A 23,671-nucleotide genomic window follows, 5' to 3' on the forward strand; every position below is an offset into this window, starting at 1 on the left:
TGGATTATATTCACTGTATTCACTGGGCTACTCAGTAATCCAGGGGCAGACTCTGAACTGTTACAATTTGTTACATTAATTAATAACAGCAGGCTTTAATAAAACTCAGGGATTATGCTCAGAAGGGCCAAAGATAAAAAATGTATCAACTAATGCATCAAATTAGAACAATTTACAGTCAGTAACCCCCTTCAAGACTTGCTCTAGGGTGACATATGAAAAAGTTTAAAATTAAAACTCCAAACCTTCAAATATTAGAAAAACTGTAAAAAAATAAAAGATTGAAAGCAATATCAAAAAGTCCTTATTTCTGGGGTACTATCTGAAACAAACTAAACTGCAAAAAGTGTCTGGAAGGTGAAAAATCCCTTTAAAACTGTTTTGTTCTCTTTGTTGCTACACTGCCATCTTGTGTTTGTTTGGAGTAGGTACTGTAATGGTGAGTTATGGACCTTATTTCTTCGGCATGATCACCAGTTGGTTGTTTTACAGATCATGTTAAATGGAGCTGGCATGTGGCCTGAATATCACTGCAGATGACAAATGGAAACAAAGATACTGAAAATACAATAGTTAGATGGTTTTGGATTTTGTGAACCTTTCATGTACCCTTATCATCCTGATAATCTGCTGGTGCTGTAAATACAGACTGTGTCTCACTGTATATAATGTGCTGGTTTCATAAATACAGACTGCATCTCACTGTATATAATGTGCTGATTTTGTAAATACAGACTGTGTCTCACTGTATATAATGTGCTGGTTTAATAAATACAGACTGCGGCTCACTGTATATAATGTGCCTGGGATGTCAGTACCCGCTGCCTCTCTATAAAACTTAAACACATCTAAAGGGGAGGTTCACTTTTAAGTTGAGTTTTATTATGTTATAGAATGGCCTATTCCTAGCAACTTTGCAACTGGTCTTCCTAATTATTTATTTATTTTTTTTATAGTTTTTGAATAATTTCTCTTCTGCCTCTTTCCAGCTTTCAAATGGGGGTCACTGACCCCAGCAGCTAAAAAGTATTGCTCTGCGAGGCTACAGTTTTATTTTTCCATGCAGGCCCCTTAACTATTCATATTCCCATCTCTTGTTTAAACCACTACCTGGTTGCTAGGGTAAATAAGACCCTAGCAACCAGATAGCTGCTGAAATACCAAATGGAGAGCCGAACAGAGAGCTGAACAAAAAAGCTAAAATGGAGAGCTGAAAAAAAAGCTAAATAACTGAAAAACCATTAAAAATATGAGGACCAATTGCAAATTGTTTCAGAATATCAATGTCTACATCATATTAAAAGTGAATTAAAGGTGAACTACACCTTTAAGCTAACTGATCACAAACACAAATGGATGGAGAACCCCTCACAGAAGTGCCTGTATGAATACTTTTACATCCTAAGCATTTTAGGGTTAAAAAAAACACTCCCACTCGCACTTTTGAGCAGTATCCCTGGAAGTCAGTGGGAACCCCAAGAGATAGTTGGGAAAAAGTAGTATAGAAAAAGAAACATATATCCCAGAGCCCCCCCCCTCACCCCCAGGGTCTGTTCCCTCTATAGTTACACCACTGACATCTTTGCTAAATAACAGATTGCAGGAGCTGCCACAAAGCCAAAGACGTTCTATGCCAAAAATGAAATAAAGAGGCTTGCTAAAAACACATCAATAAATAGGATGACAATTGGCTAAATGACTGGGACGCTCAGTGGCATGTAGCATAAGGGCCCTCTGCAGTTGTGTAGGGTGTAATCAGCTTGGGTCATGAGGAGTCCCTCATGGTCAAAGATAGAGCAATGCACCTACACTGGGGCTCATCAGCTAAACTTCAGTCTAACTTCAATATTGCATAACAGTTCCCTCTCCCACAGCAGCAGTAGAGATGATCCTACTGGGCAAGGAGATACCCAGCAACCGTTGGAGGCACTGGCAGCTCATTTGCACATATGGTGCCAGTTTATGTTACAATGAGAGAAATATGCTCATTTATGCTTTGATTAAGAAACCTGAGGAACGCGCAGGGATAATATTGATGACACACACAAGGTCAGCCTCAATGTCTACATCACATTAAAAGTGAATTAAAGGTGAATTACCCCTTTAAGCTAACTGATCCCAAACACAAATGTATGGAGAACCCCTCACAGAAGTGCCTGTATGAATACTTTTACATCCTAAGCATTTTAGGGTTAAAAAAAAACCACTCCCACCCGCACTTTTGCCAGTAAATTAATCGGGATTTAGGGACTAGGAAATGCTCTTGTGTGCATTGTAAACATACCGCCATTACACAGCATTGTTCATGGCACCGCAACTCCAGGTGTTTCCTCATTAAAGCAATTAGTGGCTCAGTTAGCAAGCAACTAAAGGCCGTTCTCTTCCTATTCCTCTCAGTGCAGCCATTAACCTTACCTGTACCTGTGCAATCAGCTAATTGTCACCTAAATACGGAACTGATGGATTTTTGGAGCCTTTTGTCACCCAAACATCGTGCTGCAACAAACCAGCAGGAAGTATTGTGTGCAAGCCCTGTTTGGGGACAGGAAGTAACAATGGCTCCCAAACCACTGCGGTGTCCCGCTGCGAAGGCCCAATATGTCGCGTAGTTGAAGACACCCTAAGCCCAGTCTGAAAGCTTGCTAGTGGAACTATTTGACTAATTACAAACTCTTTAACTCTTTTTTTGCATTTTATTTTAATTCATTGCTTTAATAATAAAATAAAACCCTGATCACGTGTTAAGTGGGATATAAACGAGAGCTCACAATACTCCCGCGAGAATATGGCGCCACACGTATTTCCGCCGCGTAGCCAATACGTCACACCGAACGGTCCAATACGCTCTTCTTATTGGTCTTTGTGAAGGGTCACCAAATCGACTATTTCCGGTTTCTACTCCCTCTCTTTGCTTCTTCTCTTGTACATCCGGGTTACTGTGCCTATCGTGCGCTGTGCGTCCGGCGGCCATTGCGGTTCTGGTGAAGAGGCGGGAGCGAGAGGCTTAAGACCGAGATTCGGACAGAAAAGGTGCGTGTGCGTCGTATAGTGGGGACAGGGTGCTTGGAGGCTTTGCATTGGCTGCGAGAAAGAAGTGGCAATCAGGCGTGCATTTCGAAAGCCCAACAAGGCTTGCGTCCGGATATGTTGTGTGTATTCATAGTTTCTATCCGGGTTGTTCATGTAGAATTGCTGCGAGGTTTACTGAGAATGCCGGGCCATGTACTTAGCTTGAATTCATGTAAACGCGATCTGCAACCCAAAATTGTTTAGTGCAGACGAAAAGCGTAAATTGAAAAGTTGCTTAGAATTAGGATGATTAAAGTTTTTTGTTTACGTAAGTGCACCAGTATAGAATGTTTTAGTCTGCTTCATCAATCGGAGGCAGCAGCGTACAATGTAGCAGAAACCAGCTGATCTGACCTGCAATATTGTTGCAAGGGTTAGAACTGGGGTGCCTATAGGGACAAGCACTGCCTTTAACTACAGATACTTACAAATCACACAAGGTGTTTGATGCTTTGTATTACAGTATATAAAACTTCTGGAAAAGAACCAGTGTCCCCCAAGATAGAATACAGTAGTGACTACCATATATGTTTAGATGCCATGGGTTGGTTTTTGTGACTGAAAGATAAAACTTGGCTGAGGCAGAGGAAACTCACTGAATGTGTAAAAATCTGAACCTCTTCCACATTAACACTTTTCAAGCTTATGTAAGAAAAACGGTTCACTGGTTGTGCAGTTGTGGTATCTGTTATGAGCAGAAAGCTGTATGAAGAATTCTAAGCCTAAAGTTACTGTTTTTCCCCAAAAGCCAACAAAGGAATGATACTTTGCTATGGGATGCTAGGTGGTATTCTTCTATTTGTAGTAAATATAAATGGTCTACAACAATCAACCAGTAATCGTTGTGTAGCGTGCCCTACACATGGGGCCTATGTCTGGCACTGGCATAAACACTGGCAGCGAATGAACAGACACATGAAGTAACTATGGCTCCCAAACTGCTGCAATTTACCCTTAGTGGTGTTCATGCTAACTTCCCTGCCACAGCTCCAAGAAACCCCCACAGTTAAAAAAACATTAATCCCGGATATGGCATTAACACTTTATTCTGAATAGAAAATGTTACACAGCCTTCAGTTGGTTATTTGTGCAGTCCAGCTACACAAGTTCACTGCCTGCTTAATGCTGTACACTAGCCTAAAGTAAGGGAGAAACATTTTCTCTTTATGGTTGTGTTAAACATTTAATCATTCGTAACTTAAAAGCAATTTGATTAGATAAAATTAAGTGCTGCTATTTCTATTTTTTTCCAGTTTGAGACACCATGGCCGGGGTGTTTCCATATAGACCACAGGCACCGCCAATGCCCGGCCCCCCAGGTGGAACACCGGACTACATGTCTGAAGAGAAGCTGCAGGAAAAAGGTGCAACCTTCTTCAATTTGTTGTAAAAACCAAATGCTCTTTCAAAGTCCTTGCATACTTGGAGGGCTTCATGTGTCGTTGCTCAAAATGTAATTATTGATGAACTCGGCTGAATGTCACATACTAAACTAAATCTGACTAAAAGAATTGCATCTTCTGTGAACAAAAAATTGTTGCAGTATGCTTTATCATTTTAAAGTTGTGTGAGTGTTCAGTTTAGCTGAATGTTGGGTAACAGTAGTACAAATATATTAAAGAGGGAAGAAGGTTTTTTCTTTTTTAAATTTTGAGGATAAGTTAAGTACATACTGAGAAATTAAGCTTGAAATATCTTTGCTTGCTGATCATAGTAAAGAAACCACCTTTCTTTTTTGCCCAATTTTCTTAATTATGCAGGATTATGTTTGCGTTTTTGCTTCATGTTTAACACCAGTATGGTAGTAAATTGGATAGCTTATTCATGTCATATTTTTTTTAAACTGTATAGTTGTCTCATCCATGTTTCACTTATTTTGATTCCAGCACGAAAATGGCAGCAGCTACAGGCAAAACGCTATTCAGAGAAAAGAAAATTTGGGTTTGTGGATGCACAGAAAGAAGATATGCCTCCAGAACATGTTCGCAAAATTATTCGTGATCATGGAGACATGACCAACAGAAAGTTCCGACATGATAAGAGAGTTTACCTTGGGTGAGAGAATTAATTTCGGCAACATACCAGCAAGGCACTAACCTAAGCTGACAGACAGTAGTCCAGTGTAAATTAAAAAAAAAAAAGCCTGCAGAAGCAAGGTGCAGTTGTTTAGCAGGTAAAACAAGCAAAACTCAGTGGAGTGTAAGGATTGGAGTATTGCAGTACCACATTAACTAAACATAAATTGCCTTTGCACATTTTTTTAAATTGTAATAGTTAACCTCATGCTGTGATTTTATTTAACATTTTAAATTTCCAAAGTTCTGTTTTATGGTTAAGTGTATCCTGGTTTGTTTTTGTTTGTAGAGCATTGAAGTATATGCCACATGCTGTCTTAAAGTTACTTGAAAACATGCCCATGCCTTGGGAGCAGATCCGTGATGTCCCTGTGCTGTATCATATAACAGGAGCCATCTCATTTGTTAATGAGATTCCATGGGTCATTGAGCCTGTCTACATAGCACAGTGGGGGTAAGTGCATCTTGTAATAATATGGTAAATTAAACAGCTCTGTGTGCCAGTAGCCTGTGCAGGGCTAACAACATTAATTGATAATAAGCTTATGATCAAAATGCATTAAAAAGATAAAGCACAATCTAATTAAAAATCCTGTGCATTTATTAAGAGAGTTACTGCCATAGGTTTACATTGATGTTTCACAACATATTTGGTTAATTGGAAATGTTTTGTGATTTTAGTTCATGTAGATACAGTGCAAAAGTCTAACTTCCTAATGCAGTGCTAAGTGAAACATGCTGGGATTTTGGTGTTTTGTATCCTAGAAAATAGTGCAACTGATGCAATTACAGCCTGGCATATTGGGTCCTGAGAATAGCACTGCCTCAGTTTTATTGTCAGTAGTCATTTAAGTTTAATGTCCCTAAACCCTTTCTTTAAAAACAATCTCATATATGAATCCATATTCCTATTGACTTTGTATTTTCTATCACAATAATTTACCAGGTCAATGTGGATTATGATGAGGCGAGAAAAAAGAGACAGACGGCACTTCAAGAGGATGAGGTTTCCTCCATTTGATGATGAGGAGCCTCCACTGGATTATGCTGACAATATCCTTGATGTTGAACCCCTGGAAGCCATTCAGCTTGAACTGGACCCAGAGGAAGATGCTCCAGTCACTGACTGGTTCTATGATCACCAGCCCTTAAGAGACAACAGAAAGTAATGCTAGTTACTTACTCTATTGGTTTTTGTATCTGTAGACATAATGCTCATTTCTCCTTGTATTGGCTAATTTTGTCAAATAGTTTCCAAGCCATGTTTTATTTGTAATGCCTTTCATTTTCAGGTATGTGAATGGTACTACTTATCAGCGGTGGCAGTTTACACTTCCGATGATGTCTACATTATATCGATTGGCTAATCAGCTTCTGACTGACCTGGTTGATGATAACTACTTCTACCTGTTTGACCTAAAGGCATTCTTTACCTCCAAAGCATTAAACATGGCTATTCCTGGAGGGCCAAAATTTGAGCCTCTTGTTCGTGACATTAACCTGCAGTAAGTGATGTTGCTGTGATGTTTGTTTTTAGTACATTTCCTGGTGCAAGCAGATAAAATTGATTGATTTCTCTTTTTATACAGGGATGAAGATTGGAATGAGTTTAATGATATTAACAAGATAATTATCCGACAGCCAATTCGAACAGAATACAAGATTGCTTTTCCTTACCTGTACAACAATCTTCCTCACCATGTACATTTAACCTGGTAAATTGTTTTAATTTTTTTTTTTGTTTGTTGCTTTTTTTTATGCCTTACCTGTTAAACTAACTGTGTAAATGTCTTTTTTAGGGCTTTTCATTACTTCTATAAAGCTGTTTTAATTCATTTGTCTAACTCCGTATTAACTTGTAATTTGCTCTTGGAAAGGGTTAGCTTGAGTTTTCTGAATTTGTAAATTATGCGTAGGGCAGTAAATAAGCACTTTAGGATTGTTCTGTGAAGCTGTATTAAAGGAGACATATCATATAAAAATTAAGAATGTACCAGTGAATTATACTCCTCTAAATATTGAAGGATTGTGCTTAAAGTTGTCTCGGACTGGTTTATTGAGAAATTCCACCAAAACCCCACTAGTTTCGTCCATCTGTTCCACTTCCTGCTGGCTGAATTCTCTGGATGAGCTGGGGAGCTGGCAGCCCTCAGCACACTGCACTGTAGGATAGGAACCAATCAGCAGCTAGGCTGACCTCATAGGGAACTGAAGCCTGTCTGTGCTTGTGTGAGTGCAGGGCTCTGATTGGCTCTCCCCCCTCCTACTGTGCTTCTGGCAGGGAATTTTAGGACACGCCCACTCTTTATTTCACACTGGACGGAGAAGTGATACGATCTATAGGGAGCTTCAATAAAGGGGCAATTTTTACAGATAGGATTAACTTTTAGCCCAAAGTGATACCAGCACTGTATATTATTCATAATTGCCTACAATATTAGGGTTTTTTCCATTCATCCAATATGTCCTTTAACTTTTATGATTTACTTTTTGCAAAAGAGGAGAGAAGCTATTCGTGCCATGCTAATTGTTATGTTTTCATTCACAGGTATCACACACCAAATGTGGTTTTTATCAAAACTGAGGATCCTGATTTACCAGCATTCTATTTTGACCCACTGATTAATCCCATATCACACAGGCATTCTGTAAAGGTGAGAAATTCTAGAGTAAAGATAATTGGATACATTTTATGTAGGTTGGAAGTTATTCAAGGTTGTTGGTTTTCATTTTGCTTGCTTTCGTTATAGAGCCAAGAGCCATTGCCAGATGATGATGAGGAATTTGAATTGCCAGAATATGTTGAACCATTCCTTAAAGACACTCCTCTGTATTCAGATAACACCGCTAATGGAATTGCTTTACTTTGGGCTCCTCGTCCTTTCAACTTGCGTTCTGGTAGGACCAGGAGGGCTATTGATATTCCTCTTGTGAAAAACTGGTGAGCAAACTTTCATTCAGACTTCAGGTTTTATTGCAGTAGCTTGATATTTATTACTTTTCCTACAATGTTAACCTAGTTCCGTCAGAAAAAGTTTTGTGCAGGACAATTTATATAAAAGGTGCTTGATATTTAATTTTTAAAAATTTTACACTTAATATTCCTGCTGTTGGCAGTTCAGTGGATTTTTTTTTTTTTTTGAAGAGCCCATTGTGGCTAAAAATGTTTGTCTGCCAGGTAACCAGCTGCTGTTAAAGAGGAGGAAAACTCCGAAAACTTGCATATTTGTCTTTATTGCTGTACCTTTTACTAACTTTTTTTTTTTTGATTTAGTAAATTGAAAGAAAAGCTATACAATGCTGTTATGGTCTCTTGCTCAGGGCCTTTAACGAAACTGACTGTGACACAGTACTTTCCATTGTCGAAGAACAGGAACAGCACCTCTTGTCTTTTTATATGAAGATGTTGCAATAAAGGCATTTTAATTTAAAAAGACAAGAGGTCCTGTTCCTGTTCTTCGACATTTGGATATACCGATGGAAAGTGGCCATTGGGGAACCTGCACTGCCTCTAATTAACCACAAAGTTTGGTGCTGACTACTACTCTCCAAACAGTACTTTCCATTGTCAGCCTGTCCCAGAGTCATTTTGCCCCTGCAGATAGTCTTTAGATTATTGTTACAATATTATTTAAAGCTTGTTCAGAAATGAATAGGATCATTAAAATGGGATATTTGTGTTGACAGCATGTTTTCAGTGTTTAAGTAACTGACCAGTAAGAATATTCCTTTCATTCTCAGGTACAGAGAGCATTGTCCTGCTGGCCAGCCAGTAAAAGTCAGAGTATCTTACCAGAAATTGCTGAAGTACTATGTGCTAAATGCTTTGAAACACAGGCCTCCAAAAGCTCAGAAGAAAAGGTAAGCAAATTAAGTTACAATGCATGTAATCTGAAGTCTTGTAGTCTACTTTCTGCTAAATGATTATAATCCTTTTGCAGGTATCTCTTCCGTTCATTTAAAGCCACAAAATTCTTTCAGTCGACAAAGTTGGACTGGGTGGAAGTAGGCCTGCAGGTTTGCCGCCAAGGCTATAACATGCTGAACTTGCTGATTCACAGAAAGAACCTTAACTATCTTCATCTGGATTACAATTTCAATTTGAAGCCAGTAAAAACGCTGACCACAAAGGTATGTCAATGATTCTTAAATTGTGGGAATTTTGAAATTGATTCTTATCCTTTAGTGGATTATTTGCTGTTACATTTATACAGTGCCTTTCAAGAGTTTAGACCCTGGCCTGGACCTATTCTTACCTTAATGACAAACAAGCAAATCCCGCACTGGCATTTTGCTCCTTGTGATATTCAAAGCAATGAAACTGTGTAGGATTTTAGCAGCAGGTTCTCTACTTGCCCTGCCTAGTAGCATAGTAGTCACTTTATTAATTTAGAAAAAAGGAATAAATAAAGAATTAACTAAGGGTTATGAGGTGTATGACTTTTGCAGTTTCTGATAATTATGCTGTCCAGTAAAGGGTTTATAGTTTGCTTGTACTACATAGTTTCTCATTGCTTTACTAATTTGGCTAGGGTTCATGGTGAGCTCTTGTGAGCATAACTTTATGATCCACCTATGAAGGCTTGGGTAACACCCACTCTGACAAGTAGATGCAAAACAGTAACATATGCCACTTATAAGCATTTTAATATGAATACACTTTTTTTTTTTTAAGGTGGTTCATTAAAATCTATGATCTTAGTAGGGTAAAAACATGACTAACAGTTTTTGAAGAAGAATAGTTGGCAGAGAAAAGGGGTTAGTTTTCCTTTTAAAAAAGGAGCTTAACTTTGTATTATAGGAACGCAAAAAGTCTCGGTTCGGCAATGCCTTCCATCTTTGCCGCGAGGTCCTGCGTCTAACCAAACTAGTTGTGGACAGCCATGTGCAATACAGACTGGGGAATGTTGATGCTTTCCAGGTAAGTGTTGGCTTGCAATGTGGATTCTTAACTAATTTGCTCCAGTTGAAAGCAAATAAGATCTGAAACAGTACTGAAAAATCTAAATTTTTCTTACTTTTCAGTTGGCAGACGGATTACAGTATATTTTTGCCCATGTGGGGCAGCTGACTGGAATGTACCGTTACAAGTACAAACTAATGAGACAAATTCGCATGTGCAAGGACCTGAAGCATCTGATCTACTACAGGTTCAATACAGTGAGTATTTGCTCTTATAGTCTTACTTAGAATCGCTTTTCTTTTATGGTTTTTAACTGTATGTGACTGTCTCTGCAGGGTCCAGTTGGAAAGGGGCCTGGCTGTGGATTTTGGGCAGCAGGCTGGAGAGTCTGGCTCTTTTTTATGCGTGGTATCACACCTTTGCTGGAAAGGTGGCTTGGAAATCTGCTTGCTAGACAATTTGAAGGTGAGCTATTCTGCTCTTTCTAGAATGGTTTTTATGTGTCCAACATTTTGCTGCTGACTTTTTTTGAATGACCCTGATTGCTTTTAATGCAGTGGATGTTTATTTTTTTAAGGATACCCTCTAATTAAGGAGACTCAATTTATTGGTTCCCCTTGGAGCTTCTGGAATAGTGCACATCTGTAGCGAGTTATCACAGGAGGCTTTCATTTGTGGAGCTCTTACGGTCTCTTTAACCTTTTTCATATCAGGTCGCCATTCCAAAGGAGTTGCGAAAACTGTGACAAAACAGCGAGTGGAGTCTCACTTTGACTTGGAGCTCAGAGCTGCTGTTATGCATGACATATTGGACATGATGCCAGAGGGAATCAAGCAGAACAAAGCCAGAACCATCTTGCAGCACTTGAGTGAAGCTTGGAGATGCTGGAAAGCTAACATTCCCTGGAAGGTGAGAATTCCCCCAATCTCATTTGCCAGGATGCATTTGTTGGCATAATTGCTACTTAGTGACATGTTGCCCTCTATGCAACCTTTGATGTCCACTGTCTGTAGATGTTCAGTAGAATCATTTTTTGCAAATTTTAGGTACCAGGTCTTCCAACACCCATTGAAAACATGATTCTGCGATATGTAAAGGCCAAAGCGGACTGGTGGACAAATACTGCGCATTACAACAGAGAACGTATTAGACGTGGTGCCACTGTCGACAAAACTGTGTGTAAGAAGAATCTGGGCCGTCTGACTCGTTTGTACTTGAAAGCAGAACAAGAGAGACAGCACAACTACCTGAAGGTACATTTTGTTTTCTCTTTTCAAATTGGGCTGATATTTGTGCAGTTTGCTTCACCACAAATTGTCTGTTTTTAAAGGATGGGCCTTACATTACTGCAGAGGAGGCAGTTGCTGTGTACACTACCACTGTCCACTGGCTAGAGAGTAGGAGGTTTTCTCCAATTCCTTTTCCTCCTCTTTCCTACAAACATGATACAAAACTACTCATTCTAGCACTTGAGAGACTGAAAGAAGCATACAGGTATGATTACTGCCTTGCCATATAGCATTCACTTTTTCCCTTGTGTAAGCTACCTTTCTGCCTTTGCTTTTCTGGTATTGATCCTTCTTTCTTGCTAATAATGGCCCTCCTATTTTTCCTTTTTTTTTTCTTTTTGTTCTTGAGTCATTTTTATCTTGGATACTCTCTTAACCTGGCATGTGGATTGACTGTTTCTTTAGTTTATTGTGCACACCCAGCTGTTTAAAAATAAGTAACAACCTGAACTGCATCCCTAGTCAGATATTCAGAATGAGGCCCCATGAATGAAATATTGCAGTTTCCACATTAGTGATACATGTAGTTTAATATTATCTATATAGTTCACTTTTGTTGAAACTTATGCAATTTTTACTTGTCAGTGTGAAGTCGCGTTTGAATCAGTCTCAGAGGGAAGAATTGGGTTTAATCGAACAGGCGTATGACAACCCTCACGAAGCTCTGTCCAGAATCAAGCGTCACTTGCTCACCCAAAGAGCTTTCAAGGAGGTAAGTTCTTCTGGTAAAACAGACATCCTTAATGAGAACTAAAATTAAATTTGTTGTAGCATAATGAACTAATGTACATTTGGGGATGCATTCCCTATACCGGTCATGATTTGTTAATGGCACATAAAATTATTTTACTGTATTTCAGGTTGGAATAGAGTTTATGGATCTCTACAGCCACCTTGTTCCTGTTTATGACGTGGAACCACTGGAAAAAATTACTGATGCCTACCTGGATCAGTACCTGTGGTATGAAGCAGATAAAAGAAGGCTTTTCCCTCCATGGATCAAGCCTGCAGATACAGAGCCACCTCCCTTGTTGGTCTACAAGTGGTGCCAAGGTTTGCGCATATCAATATTTTTTAGTGATTCATTTGTTTAATGGCATCTCATTAATTTTTAACAGTTTCATTTATGGATATGGCTTACATTTTTTTATCTGCTTGTCTTTGACAGGGTCTGTTCCTGCCTTCATTACTGAAACTTTGCATTTAATAGTTATATTTACCTCACTGTAAATGTATAACCAACTTTTTGACCTTTTGATTCATTAGTGGCTCAGCTGCCACTTGAATAGTAATGTTGTGCATAACTTGCTTAGTACTTGTTCATGTACGTTGGCAATGTTCAACATAAGGACAGACAATATACGGAGGGGCAAAATGAAGCATTGATGGAGTCATAAGCACCATAGTATCTGATGCATTTGTCCCGTGCACTAATACATTTGCATAATTTCTAAAGCCACAAAATGTTCTTAAAATTCTAGCTATAATTTTGTTATTGCTTAATAATAGAAGTTTGTATCCCTGGGTGGGACTACGTTATTGTTATCAGAATTCCTATTGCACATAAGGTCTTGACCTTTTGAGAAACAAATGGTTTGCAGTAATACTGGTCTGTGCTTCATTCTCAGGGATTTTTCTATCTGCTCTAATTTTGTTGGATGTCTCATTCTAGGCATAAATAACCTGCAGGATGTTTGGGACACCACAGAAGGTGAATGCAATGTGATGCTGGAGTCACGCTTTGAAAAGATGTATGAAAAGATTGACTTGACTCTGCTGAATCGTCTGCTGCGTCTAATTGTTGATCACAATATTGCTGATTACATGACTGCAAAAAACAACGTTGTGATAAATTACAAGGTCAGTGCACACCCGGATGCTGCCAGTAATGATAAGGGGTATAGCAGCCTACTCCAGCTGGTAATATGTGTCTAAAAACAATCCCTGCAAACTGGTTCTTCCACCTTGAGGCTTTCATAAAATGTTACAAGTATATATACATTTATTTACATTAGTCTTCTTACAAGCTGAATCTTATTGTTTTACTTTGTTTTGCAGGATATGAACCACACAAATTCCTATGGCATTATTCGTGGTCTCCAGTTTGCTTCGTTTATTGTCCAGTACTATGGTCTGGTGATGGATCTTCTGGTTCTTGGTTTACACAGAGCTAGTGAAATGGCTGGGCCACCACAAATGCCAAATGACTTTCTAAGTTTCCAAGATGTGGCAACAGAATCGGCCCATCCTATCCGCCTGTTTTGTCGATACATTGACCGCATTCACATTTTTTTCAGGCAAGTAATTTATCCCTGGCTTAATTTAGCCTGAGACTACAGTATAGAAGCACTTTCTGAATCTTATGTGAACTTAAGTCTTTACTCCTGGAATGGGGTCTTAGTGGGAATGCTTCATGTTCTTGAGACTTCTTTCAGGGAACAGAGGGTATTCAGACACTTTTGGTTGAAGACTTGATCATCTGTGATCAAACATTTAAGGCCTCCTTGGCTAACTGATGTCCATCGGCCAGTGGGCATTAAATGTTTTCTATTTTTCAAACACTAGTTCATTTTATGATTGATTTTTCTTTATTTGTAGATTTTCAGCTGATGAAGCCAGAGACCTTATTCAGAGATATTTAACAGAACATCCAGATCCCAATAATGAGAATATTGTGGGCTACAACAATAAAAAGTGTTGGCCAAGGGATGCCAGAATGCGCCTCATGAAACATGATGTAAATCTGTAAGTCTGTTACCCCTCCCCCCACCCCCCATTACTCTAACAGTCCTTTATGCAAGCCTTGGCCAGTCATTTTTATAAGTGTCCTGCAGTAGTTATCCTGTAATCCACAACCCAAGCCTCTTGGTAAAAGGAGCAAGTGTTCACTATTTATCTTATTTTCAGGGGCCGTGCAGTGTTTTGGGATATAAAAAATAGACTGCCTCGTTCTGTCACCACTGTGCAGTGGGAGAACAGTTTTGTGTCTGTGTACAGTAAAGACAATCCAAACCTGCTGTTTAATATGTGCGGCTTTGAATGCCGCATACTTCCCAAATGCCGCACAAGCTATGAAGAGTTTACGCACAAGGATGGTGTCTGGAACCTGCAAAATGAAGTAAGTTGCCACAAAGACGCTTAGGTTGCTACAAAAGAGCTTACCTTTATTACCCTTACCCTAAGATAAGAGATTAATAAAATATTTTTATTTTAGGTGACCAAAGAACGCACAGCTCAGTGCTTCTTAAGAGTTGATGACGAGTCCATGCAGAGATTTCACAACAGAGTCCGTCAAATTCTTATGGCTTCCGGGTCCACAACCTTTACAAAAGTAAGCACAAAGCAAATAGACCAGTGTTTTTGCAAATGCATAGATTTTGTGTTACCTGATATAATAAGAAAATAAGATATTTTGGAAACTCAACATTTTTTTTTGCTTAGATAATACCTTGTATCTAAATACAGTTTTTAACTTCCAGATTGTGAACAAGTGGAATACAGCACTTATTGGCCTAATGACTTATTTCCGTGAGGCTGTGGTCAACACCCAAGAACTACTTGATCTGCTGGTGAAATGTGAGAACAAAATCCAAACAAGAATAAAGATTGGGCTGAACTCTAAAATGCCAAGCAGGTTCCCGCCTGTTGTTTTTTACACACCAAAGGAACTTGGAGGTTTGGGCATGTTGTCCATGGGACATGTTTTAATTCCACAGTCTGACCTAAGGTATTGTAAAATATCTTACATTTTCAGTATTAGCATAAGTAGCTTTTTTTTATTCTGTAACTTGTTTCACCTCTTAACTTTTTTTTTTTTTTTTTTTACTAGGTGGTCTAAGCAGACAGATGTTGGCATAACCCATTTCCGTTCTGGCATGAGTCACGAGGAGGATCAACTGATTCCTAATCTGTATCGTTACATTCAGCCTTGGGAAAGTGAGTTTATAGACTCTCAGAGAGTCTGGGCTGAGTATGCCTTAAAGAGGCAGGAGGCGATTGCTCAAAACAGGTAATATGTCCCACCCTGATTGCCAGCATAAGTATATACTGTTTTGTGAAAGTTGCACTAATGTGAGCAACACTCTCTTTAAGACGCCTGACGCTTGAAGACTTAGAAGACTCATGGGACAGGGGAATTCCACGTATTAATACACTGTTTCAGAAAGATCGGCACACACTTGCTTATGACAAGGGTTGGAGAGTTCGCACAGACTTTAAACAGTACCAGGTAATATAGGCTTAGCATTCGTTGTATTACTGCATGTGGTGCTCCTACATCGACTGAACTTAATGTTCTTTGATCCTGCAGGTGCTGAAACAAAACCCGTTCTGGTGGACACATCAGCGTCATGATGGAAAGCTATGGAATCTGAACAACTACCGCACAGATATGATTCAGGCCCTTGGAGGGGTGGAGGGTATACTGGAGCACACGCTATTTAAAGGCACTTACTTTCCCACATGGGAGGGTCTTTTCTGGTAAGGAATCTCTGGATCACTTTAAATACTTGTTATATTAATACATTATTATTTAATAAGCCTTTATTTCAAAGCCTTTAAAACAATCTTGTAGGTCTATATAGCTTTAGGAACATTATGGATCGTGTAATCCATTATGGGCTTGAGCTGTCCTTTAAAAAGCCCTCATGGCCTTGAACACCTTCTTCCAAACATTAAATATGTCTTATTTTTATGTACTTTCACATTTACCAGGGAAAAGGCCAGCGGCTTTGAAGAATCAATGAAATGGAAGAAACTGACCAATGCTCAGCGTTCTGGTTTAAACCAGATACCAAACAGAAGATTTACACTTTGGTGGTCTCCCACAATCAACAGAGCCAACGTACGTATAAAAAGTCTGAAAGAGGGCAAATAAAAGACATGAAATCACAAATACATTAAATCGCAGATCATTTTGGGGTGGTTTTCAACCATTTTTAATGAAATCCACTTAGATAACTATGTATAATAATGCTCTTAAAAGTAAAATTGCGGAGTAGTCTGCCACGTGACATTTTATGGACTTACAGAATATCTGAACGTCTGCTGCAACCATTGTTTTCTTTAAGCTGCACACAGCTTTGTGGATGAAACCAGTCTTTCAGTGAAAATTAAACCTGTTAGATACTTTTATTAATATACCATCTAAAAGTTCTTTAGATTTTTGTGAAACAACCTTATATGCTGATGATCTCTTTATTGGTTTTTCAGGTCTATGTTGGATTCCAGGTGCAACTGGATTTGACTGGGATTTTCATGCATGGCAAGATTCCTACATTAAAAATCTCATTGATTCAGATATTCAGGGCCCACTTGTGGCAAAAGATTCATGAAAGCATTGTCATGGATTTATGTCAGGTCAGTCAGCTGCCTGGTCATTTTGTTTCATTCAGTTTAGTGATCAGTGTGTGGGTTTTTTTTTTGGTTTTTTTTCCCCCCTGTTATTTGCATTTGTCTAATTAAAACACATGGACCAGTAACCAAAAAATGGAAAATATGTTTTATGCTGAAAAGCCCATTGTACATTTAAAAATGTTATTAAATGCACTGTAGTTGCTGTCGCCTTGTGAGCTCAGCTGTCTATTTAGCTTTGGCATAAAAAAGCCTGACCCTAGACTATTTTGTTCAGTAGTGGCTGGTATAATGCATGTTACATGCCCTCAAATGCCTTGCTAAATGAAACTATGCAGTTTCATGTAGATATTTTAATTTTAAAAATAGTGTAAAGCCAGTGAATGTGTTGATAGTATTTCCATTCTATGTGCAATTGTCCGTTAAAAGGTGAATGTTACATTTTTTTTTTTTTTTTTTTTTTTTTAACCTCGGTTTGCAGTTTCTTTTCAAGGCTGACACTGGCTCACAGGCTGTTTGAGCCTTTGTTTGTGTGGCAATCCCCTAAAAAGAAGCCAGAACAGGGAGAAGCTTGGTCTTATGGGACTTGTCAGCTGAATAGGCCAATAATTGTACTAAGCACAACTGTGTAGCAGCCTGTAAATATTTTTGTTTTAATTACAGCAAATAGAAAACTTTATGCAATACTCACTACTACAGTCAAAACTATTGACTAGGCACTCTGATTTAGATAGACAAAGACTGTTTGTTTGCATTAGGGTATATTTTTTTCCCTCTAACAAAACACTTAATGTTACCCCGCTTGTCCTCAGTATCTAATTGCTTATGCTCTTTTTCAGGTGTTTGATCAGGAGCTGGATGCTTTGGAGATTGAGACTGTGCAGAAAGAGACCATCCACCCTAGGAAGTCCTATAAGATGAACTCGTCCTGTGCTGATATTCTGCTCTTTGCCTCCTACAAATGGAATGTGTCTCGTCCCTCCTTGCTTGCTGACTCAAAGTATGTACTGGTTTTGTAAAGTGATCATTGAGTATCTTAAATACATGTAAGCTAACCTGTGTCTGTCCTAAGGTTCACAGATTTAGAATTCAGACTTGGGGAAACCTTGCACTAAACATGACTTTATTTTTAAAGGGATGTAATGGACAGCACAACCACCCAGAAGTACTGGATTGATATACAGCTGAGATGGGGTGACTATGACTCCCACGACATTGAAAGATATGCACGTGCCAAATTTTTGGATTATACAACAGATAACATGAGTATCTATCCCTCACCTACTGGTGTTCTTATTGCCATTGACCTTGCCTATAACCTGCACAGGTAAGGAATATTCCTGCGATTAGTTTTTTACATTGGTTTTTGCATGTAGGTGAATAGTCACCTGAGCTTATTTTAATACAAATACTTTATTTTGATAACTTTGCAGTGCATATGGAAACTGGTTCCCAGGGGGAAAGCCTCTAATACAGCAAGCAATGGCAAAGATAATGAAGGCAAACCCTGCCCTCTACGTGCTGCGGGAGCGCATCCGTAAAGGATTACAGCTTTACTCTTCTGAGCCCACTGAGCCTTACCTGTCTTCTCAGAACTATGGGGAACTCTTCTCCAATCAAATCATCTGGTTTGTGGATGACACAAATGTATACAGAGTCACCATCCACAAGGTATTATCTACATCCACTATGCTTTTGATATCCGTAAACTTTCACTCATGGATGTAATAAACTTTGCTTTGTTTCTATTTAGACCTTTGAAGGTAACCTGACAACCAAGCCAATCAATGGAGCCATTTTCATCTTTAATCCCAGGACTGGCCAGCTCTTCTTAAAAATTATTCATACTTCTGTGTGGGCTGGACAGAAGAGATTGGGTCAGGTATGCAGCAGAACATGGCCTTGTAATTTGATGAGATATCAACACTTTGCTATTCTTTGTCTGTTCCTTTGCTACTCTGAGCAGCAACTATTATTAAATATGTGGGTAGCAATAGTCTGACTGCTCTCACCAAGCAGTCTGTTTGTTTGTCTTATTGCCTCCTTTTTATTGCAAGCACTAGTAAATGTATATACAGTGGTTCCTAATATTTATATTCATTATTAAAGACTCAAGCTCTGTAAACATATAAGAAAGTTGCTTACATGTTTTTAAAAAAAATATATATATATTGTCTATACAGCTGGCCAAATGGAAAACTGCAGAAGAAGTAGCTGCATTGATTCGATCTCTTCCAGTTGAGGAGCAGCCGAAACAAATCATTGTCACCAGGAAAGGCATGTTGGATCCACTCGAGGTAAGAGAAAGATTGGTTGGTCTAGCTCACAGAGGCAAAGCTTTTGCTGTATTTATCAAATCACTGTAGGGACTGGATACTACCTTAATAAAGAACATGCCATACACATACACAAACTGCAAGTATAACATGTTTTTCTGTGTGTTTAATCTCAGGTGCACTTGCTTGACTTCCCAAACATTGTCATCAAAGGATCAGAATTACAGTTGCCTTTCCAGGCCTGTCTGAAGGTGGAGAAATTTGGTGATCTGATCTTAAAGGCTACAGAGCCTCAGATGGTTCTGTTCAATCTATATGATGACTGGCTGAAGACGATCTCTTCATACACGGTACAAATGAAACTGTTTTTGTGCTTCTGCAAAATCTTTTTTTTATTTATCTATTTCAATAACACATGACTTTTTCTGCAGGCATTCTCTCGATTAATTTTAATTCTAAGAGCCTTACATGTCAACAATGACCGTGCAAAAGTGATCTTGAAACCTGACAAGACCACTGTCACAGAGCCCCATCATATCTGGCCCACACTGACAGATGAGGAATGGATTAAGGTTGAAGTTCAGCTAAAGGATTTGATTTTAGCAGATTATGGAAAGAAGAACAAGTAAGACCTATATTTCATATCAAGCTGAAGTTCAAGGACTCTTTTTGTGTAGCTCCAGATGAAAGTAGCGCTATCCCACCCTGTGGGGCATAAGCAGTTTAGGCACATAATTTCCTTGGCCAATAACCCAGAGCACCATAAGAGGTTAATGGCCCCTCTAAGGGTCTTGAAGTGTATTCTGTAAATTAGCCATACTTCATCTTATTGGAAACAGATACCCTTGTTTTTATGTATATATGTGTGTAATAGTTAAACTTTTTACAGCAAACATGTTACACGACACATGTCCTTAGCACCCACACACTATGGTTGGTGTCATCTTATTACCTCCTTTTTTCTGATCCATTTTCATTTTAAATTATAGCGTAAATGTGGCCTCACTGACACAGTCTGAAATCAGAGACATCATTCTGGGTATGGAAATTTCTGCTCCATCCCAGCAAAGGCAGCAGATTGCAGAAATTGAAAAGCAAACAAAAGAACAGTCTCAGCTCACTGCTACTCAGACGCGCACTGTCAACAAACACGGAGATGAGATTATCACATCTACCACCAGCAACTACGAAACACAGACGTTCTCTTCAAAGACTGAGTGGCGAGTCAGGTATGTTAGCAAGGGTTGGGTTCCATTTATAATGCAACTGGAGGGCACAGGAACCTATACGGAGAAAGCTGCTCTCTTTAGCAAACTTCCTCTTCCATAGATCACTAGTGAAGTTTCTAGTTCTTAAGACAAATACAGTAAGATCTTTGTTATTTACAGAGCAATATCTGCTGCCAACCTTCACCTCCGAACCAATCACATCTATGTATCGTCTGATGACATTAAGGAAACTGGATACACCTACATATTGCCCAAAAATGTGCTTAAGAAATTCATTTGCATCTCTGATCTTAGAGCACAGGTTAGTAAACCTCATGGTGTCTTGCTATTAAACTGCTTCAGTGGAGATTTCAAGCAAAAGAAATTCAGTCTGGGCTTATCGATATTTATCTGAACGTTCTCTTCCGTGATTCCTATTCTAGATTGCTGGTTACCTGTATGGTGTGAGCCCCCCAGATAATCCCCAAGTGAAGGAAATCCGTTGCATTGTTATGGTGCCCCAGTGGGGAACTCATCAAACTGTCCACCTGCCAAGCCAGCTGCCCCAACATGAATACCTTAAGGTAGCACTGTAACCTTTTGTTTGTTTGTTTGTTTGTTTGTTTTGCTTTCTTGCCGCAGCCATATTTAAATCGCTTTCTTTCACTCTCTAGGAAATGGAGCCATTAGGATGGGTTCACACTCAGCCAAATGAGTCCCCACAGTTGTCACCTCAAGATGTCACCACCCATGCCAAAGTAATGGCTGACAATCCTGCCTGGGATGGAGAGAAAACCATAATCATTACTTGCAGGTAAGTACATATGCTAAATGCAGTGCCATATCCTTTGTTTTTTTCATTTGAAATTATTAGTTTTTTAGAAAGAAATAAAGCAATCAACAAATTTGTTGTGTACTTCTTGTGTACATTGTAAGCTTTTAAGTATGGTAACATATTGGTTTTGTACATTTTCCTTTTGTCATGGTTAAAACACATTTCTAACTGGCTGTAGTTAATTGGGTAGTGAAAGTTAGTAGGTTAAGTGGGGAAGAGATAGAAAAGTAAGTCTTTTTAAAATCTGGCAGCTGCATCTAGTGCTCAGTCTATTCCGTTACTGCACCATATGCACAGGCAGCATGCTGATGTTTCCTGTAATCTTACTAGTGCTAAATAGAAAGCTAAAGGACAAATACTGCTGGAAATGAATGTGTTTGGTAATAAGCTTGAAATGTAATGCTGTCTGTGTTCTCAGCTTTACTCCAGGTTCATGCACGTTAACCGCTTATAAACTGACTCCCAGTGGTTATGAATGGGGACGGCAAAACACAGATAAAGGAAACAATCCCAAGGGCTACTTGCCATCGCATTATGAGAGGGTCCAGATGCTGCTGTCTGATCGCTTCCTTGGGTTCTTCATGGTGCCAGCACAAGCGTCCTGGAACTACAACTTCATGGGTATGAATTCTATCATATATTCAACACTGCTATTCTTACTTCTGTCTCTGATATTTTATTATAAGCAAAGTCGATCAACTGGTTTGGGCTCTTATGTTTATTAGATGGTGTAGGTGCCATCATTTGGTCAGAGTACTGTTTATTGAACTTTTCTTGCAAATCCTTTTTGTTTTGTTTTTTCCCCATTCGGGCCCCCTTGTTTTAGTAAACATATCAAATATAAGTGAAAACTGTCTATCATGTGCATAGTCCTTTGCTATAGGCCTAAACATAACTTATTTACATTATATAGCAGTTTCATTAATTAAAAAAATTTAGAGCATTTAAACAAGTAATTATAATTTAACAGCAAAGGTCCCTCAGTCCTTTATGGCCCATTATTTACTCTCTGCTAATGTGTTTTGTGCTTTGGGTTCTATAGCTTGTGCTTTTTGCGATTATACAAAATTTTTCAAAAAAATCAGGAGGAGATATACCCATGTGCTGGCTTTCCTATTCTGGGGGAATCTGCTGTCCGTTTTTGTAGAACATTCTGTGAAGTTAAATATTCTAGTTTTCATTGTTTGCCGAAGCTTAGAAGTGCAAAGTTGTCACAGTAACCAATCAGCAGGTTGCTTGTGAAAGGTGTTGAAACAAGAAGTTGTATGTGAATAGGGAAGCCATTAGAAACCCACTGTACACTTTTGTGTCCTGTACACTATTTGGGATAATCTTGGCTAACTAAGTATTGCTTTGTAAGTTCATAGGAATGCCAGGAACCCCCATTTATCTTGCTAATAACTGCCTTTGTATAGGGAGTGCACAGCAATGGTTTAGGACTTTTTAACTTTGTTTCTTAAGTTTGTGTTACATTTTCTTTTAGGTGTGAGACATGACCCAAACATGAAATATGAGTTACAGCTGGCCAACCCGAAGGAGTTTTACCATGAAGTACACCGGCCATCGCATTTCCTAAACTTTGCTCTGCTGCAGGAGGGTGAGGTGTATTCGGCTGACCGGGAAGATCTGTATGCATAAATCTTCTATAAGAATATTCCCAAGGGCTTGGGTCACGGTTGATATTCAACATTAAGTGATTGAGCCCCTATTGACAGCAGACACCTCTTAGTCGTTCCTCGTGAGGCTATTAGTGCTTTGCTTCACTTCATATTTTGTCCAGTTTTTTCCTGCTGCATCTGTGTAGCAATTGTTTGAACAACTTCATTGTTAATATCTGTGGAAGCCTTTAGGCTCTGTATTTACCGATATTGATTTCTTTTTTTTTTTTTTTAATAAATATTTGTTCACACAGTGGCATTTGTTTTCCATTTAATACCTAGTTCTCCCATTTTGATCTTCCGGTTAGTTATTCACACCCCACCAGCAAGTCTTTACATGGCTGTTGTCAATGTGTGGAGTAAATGGGTTTCCCACAGTTAATTACACTTACAATGTTATGGTCCCTTACTGATTCCATTCTTCAGCTCTCTCGCCTACTACAGCTCATGGGCAACAGTGGTCCAGCATGTAGCTTTGGTTAAGATAATATGGAATACTGGACATTCATCATGTGATGCCTCAAGAAAGATGCTCCGCAAACCCAACTGGAGGGGCCTAGACAACAGCTTTTATAGGCCTATGAATAGCCACTTCTATTCTCTCTGAAGCTCAGGAAAGTTGCACCCTTACTGAGTCATGCTGTGCAGACAAGCAGCGAAATATTCAAGATGTCAACAATGAGACAGGCTCCATTTCCAGGCCACATACACTGGACCAGAATCCAGACTCTCCCTTGCACCTAACTAATGATCCAGCACTCTCACAACCGGTAACTGCAAGCATTCTTGCTGAACAATTCTCAGCATAACTCCCTCTCCTTGGCCATAGCAGAAGCTGTTAAAGGGGCAGTGCTTAAAACTAACTCAACTCTGTCCCGTAGAGTGTAAGTCTGAGTCTAGATCCGATAAGATTATCTAAATTCAATTTGATTTTTTCCTGTAGACTTTATAGGGGACAAACACATATATTTAAGTCTATTCTTGAGCTTTTTAAGTCCTTTTTTA

The 23,671-nt window shown here is 39.0% G+C and overlaps 1 protein-coding gene and 1 long non-coding RNA gene across 3 annotated transcripts; both read left to right on the top strand.

Moving 5' to 3' along the window:
- Nucleotides 1–2,799: 2,799 nt before the first annotated feature.
- On the top strand, nt 2,800–22,922 carry prpf8 (pre-mRNA processing factor 8). 2 transcript variants are annotated; one of them, XM_002936059.3, is made up of 43 exons: nt 2,800–3,030; nt 4,323–4,433; nt 4,956–5,124; nt 5,434–5,598; nt 6,091–6,309; nt 6,437–6,649; nt 6,734–6,859; nt 7,693–7,798; nt 7,895–8,085; nt 8,886–9,005; nt 9,086–9,275; nt 9,946–10,065; nt 10,170–10,304; nt 10,383–10,512; nt 10,761–10,957; nt 11,095–11,301; nt 11,379–11,542; nt 11,923–12,049; nt 12,198–12,390; nt 13,010–13,197; nt 13,396–13,634; nt 13,936–14,082; nt 14,245–14,455; nt 14,552–14,668; nt 14,817–15,064; nt 15,167–15,346; nt 15,430–15,565; nt 15,647–15,816; nt 16,051–16,180; nt 16,549–16,695; nt 17,529–17,689; nt 17,825–18,016; nt 18,123–18,360; nt 18,443–18,571; nt 18,873–18,986; nt 19,142–19,315; nt 19,397–19,590; nt 19,955–20,194; nt 20,354–20,495; nt 20,617–20,757; nt 20,848–20,987; nt 21,427–21,629; nt 22,492–22,922. In XM_002936059.3, the coding sequence occupies exons 2-43, from the start codon at nt 4,334–4,336 to the stop codon at nt 22,644–22,646; spliced, it is 7,008 nt and encodes a 2,335-aa protein (XP_002936105.2). In that variant the 5' UTR covers nt 2,800–3,030; nt 4,323–4,333; the 3' UTR covers nt 22,647–22,922. The 2 variants fall into 2 exon arrangements, with proteins under 2 accessions (XP_002936105.2, XP_004911723.2); XM_004911666.4 differs by lacking the exon at nt 2,800–3,030 and adding an exon at nt 3,055–3,149.
- Nucleotides 16,713–17,232, top strand: LOC116408804. The gene is made up of 2 exons (XR_004221265.1): nt 16,713–16,986; nt 17,171–17,232. It is a non-coding gene; the product is annotated as an uncharacterized LOC116408804 (long non-coding RNA).
- Nucleotides 22,923–23,671: the final 749 nt, after the last annotated feature.

Source organism: Xenopus tropicalis, chromosome 2 (genome assembly GCF_000004195.4).
Source record: "Xenopus tropicalis strain Nigerian chromosome 2, UCB_Xtro_10.0, whole genome shotgun sequence".
Classification (NCBI taxonomy): Eukaryota; Metazoa; Chordata; class Amphibia; order Anura; family Pipidae; genus Xenopus; species Xenopus tropicalis.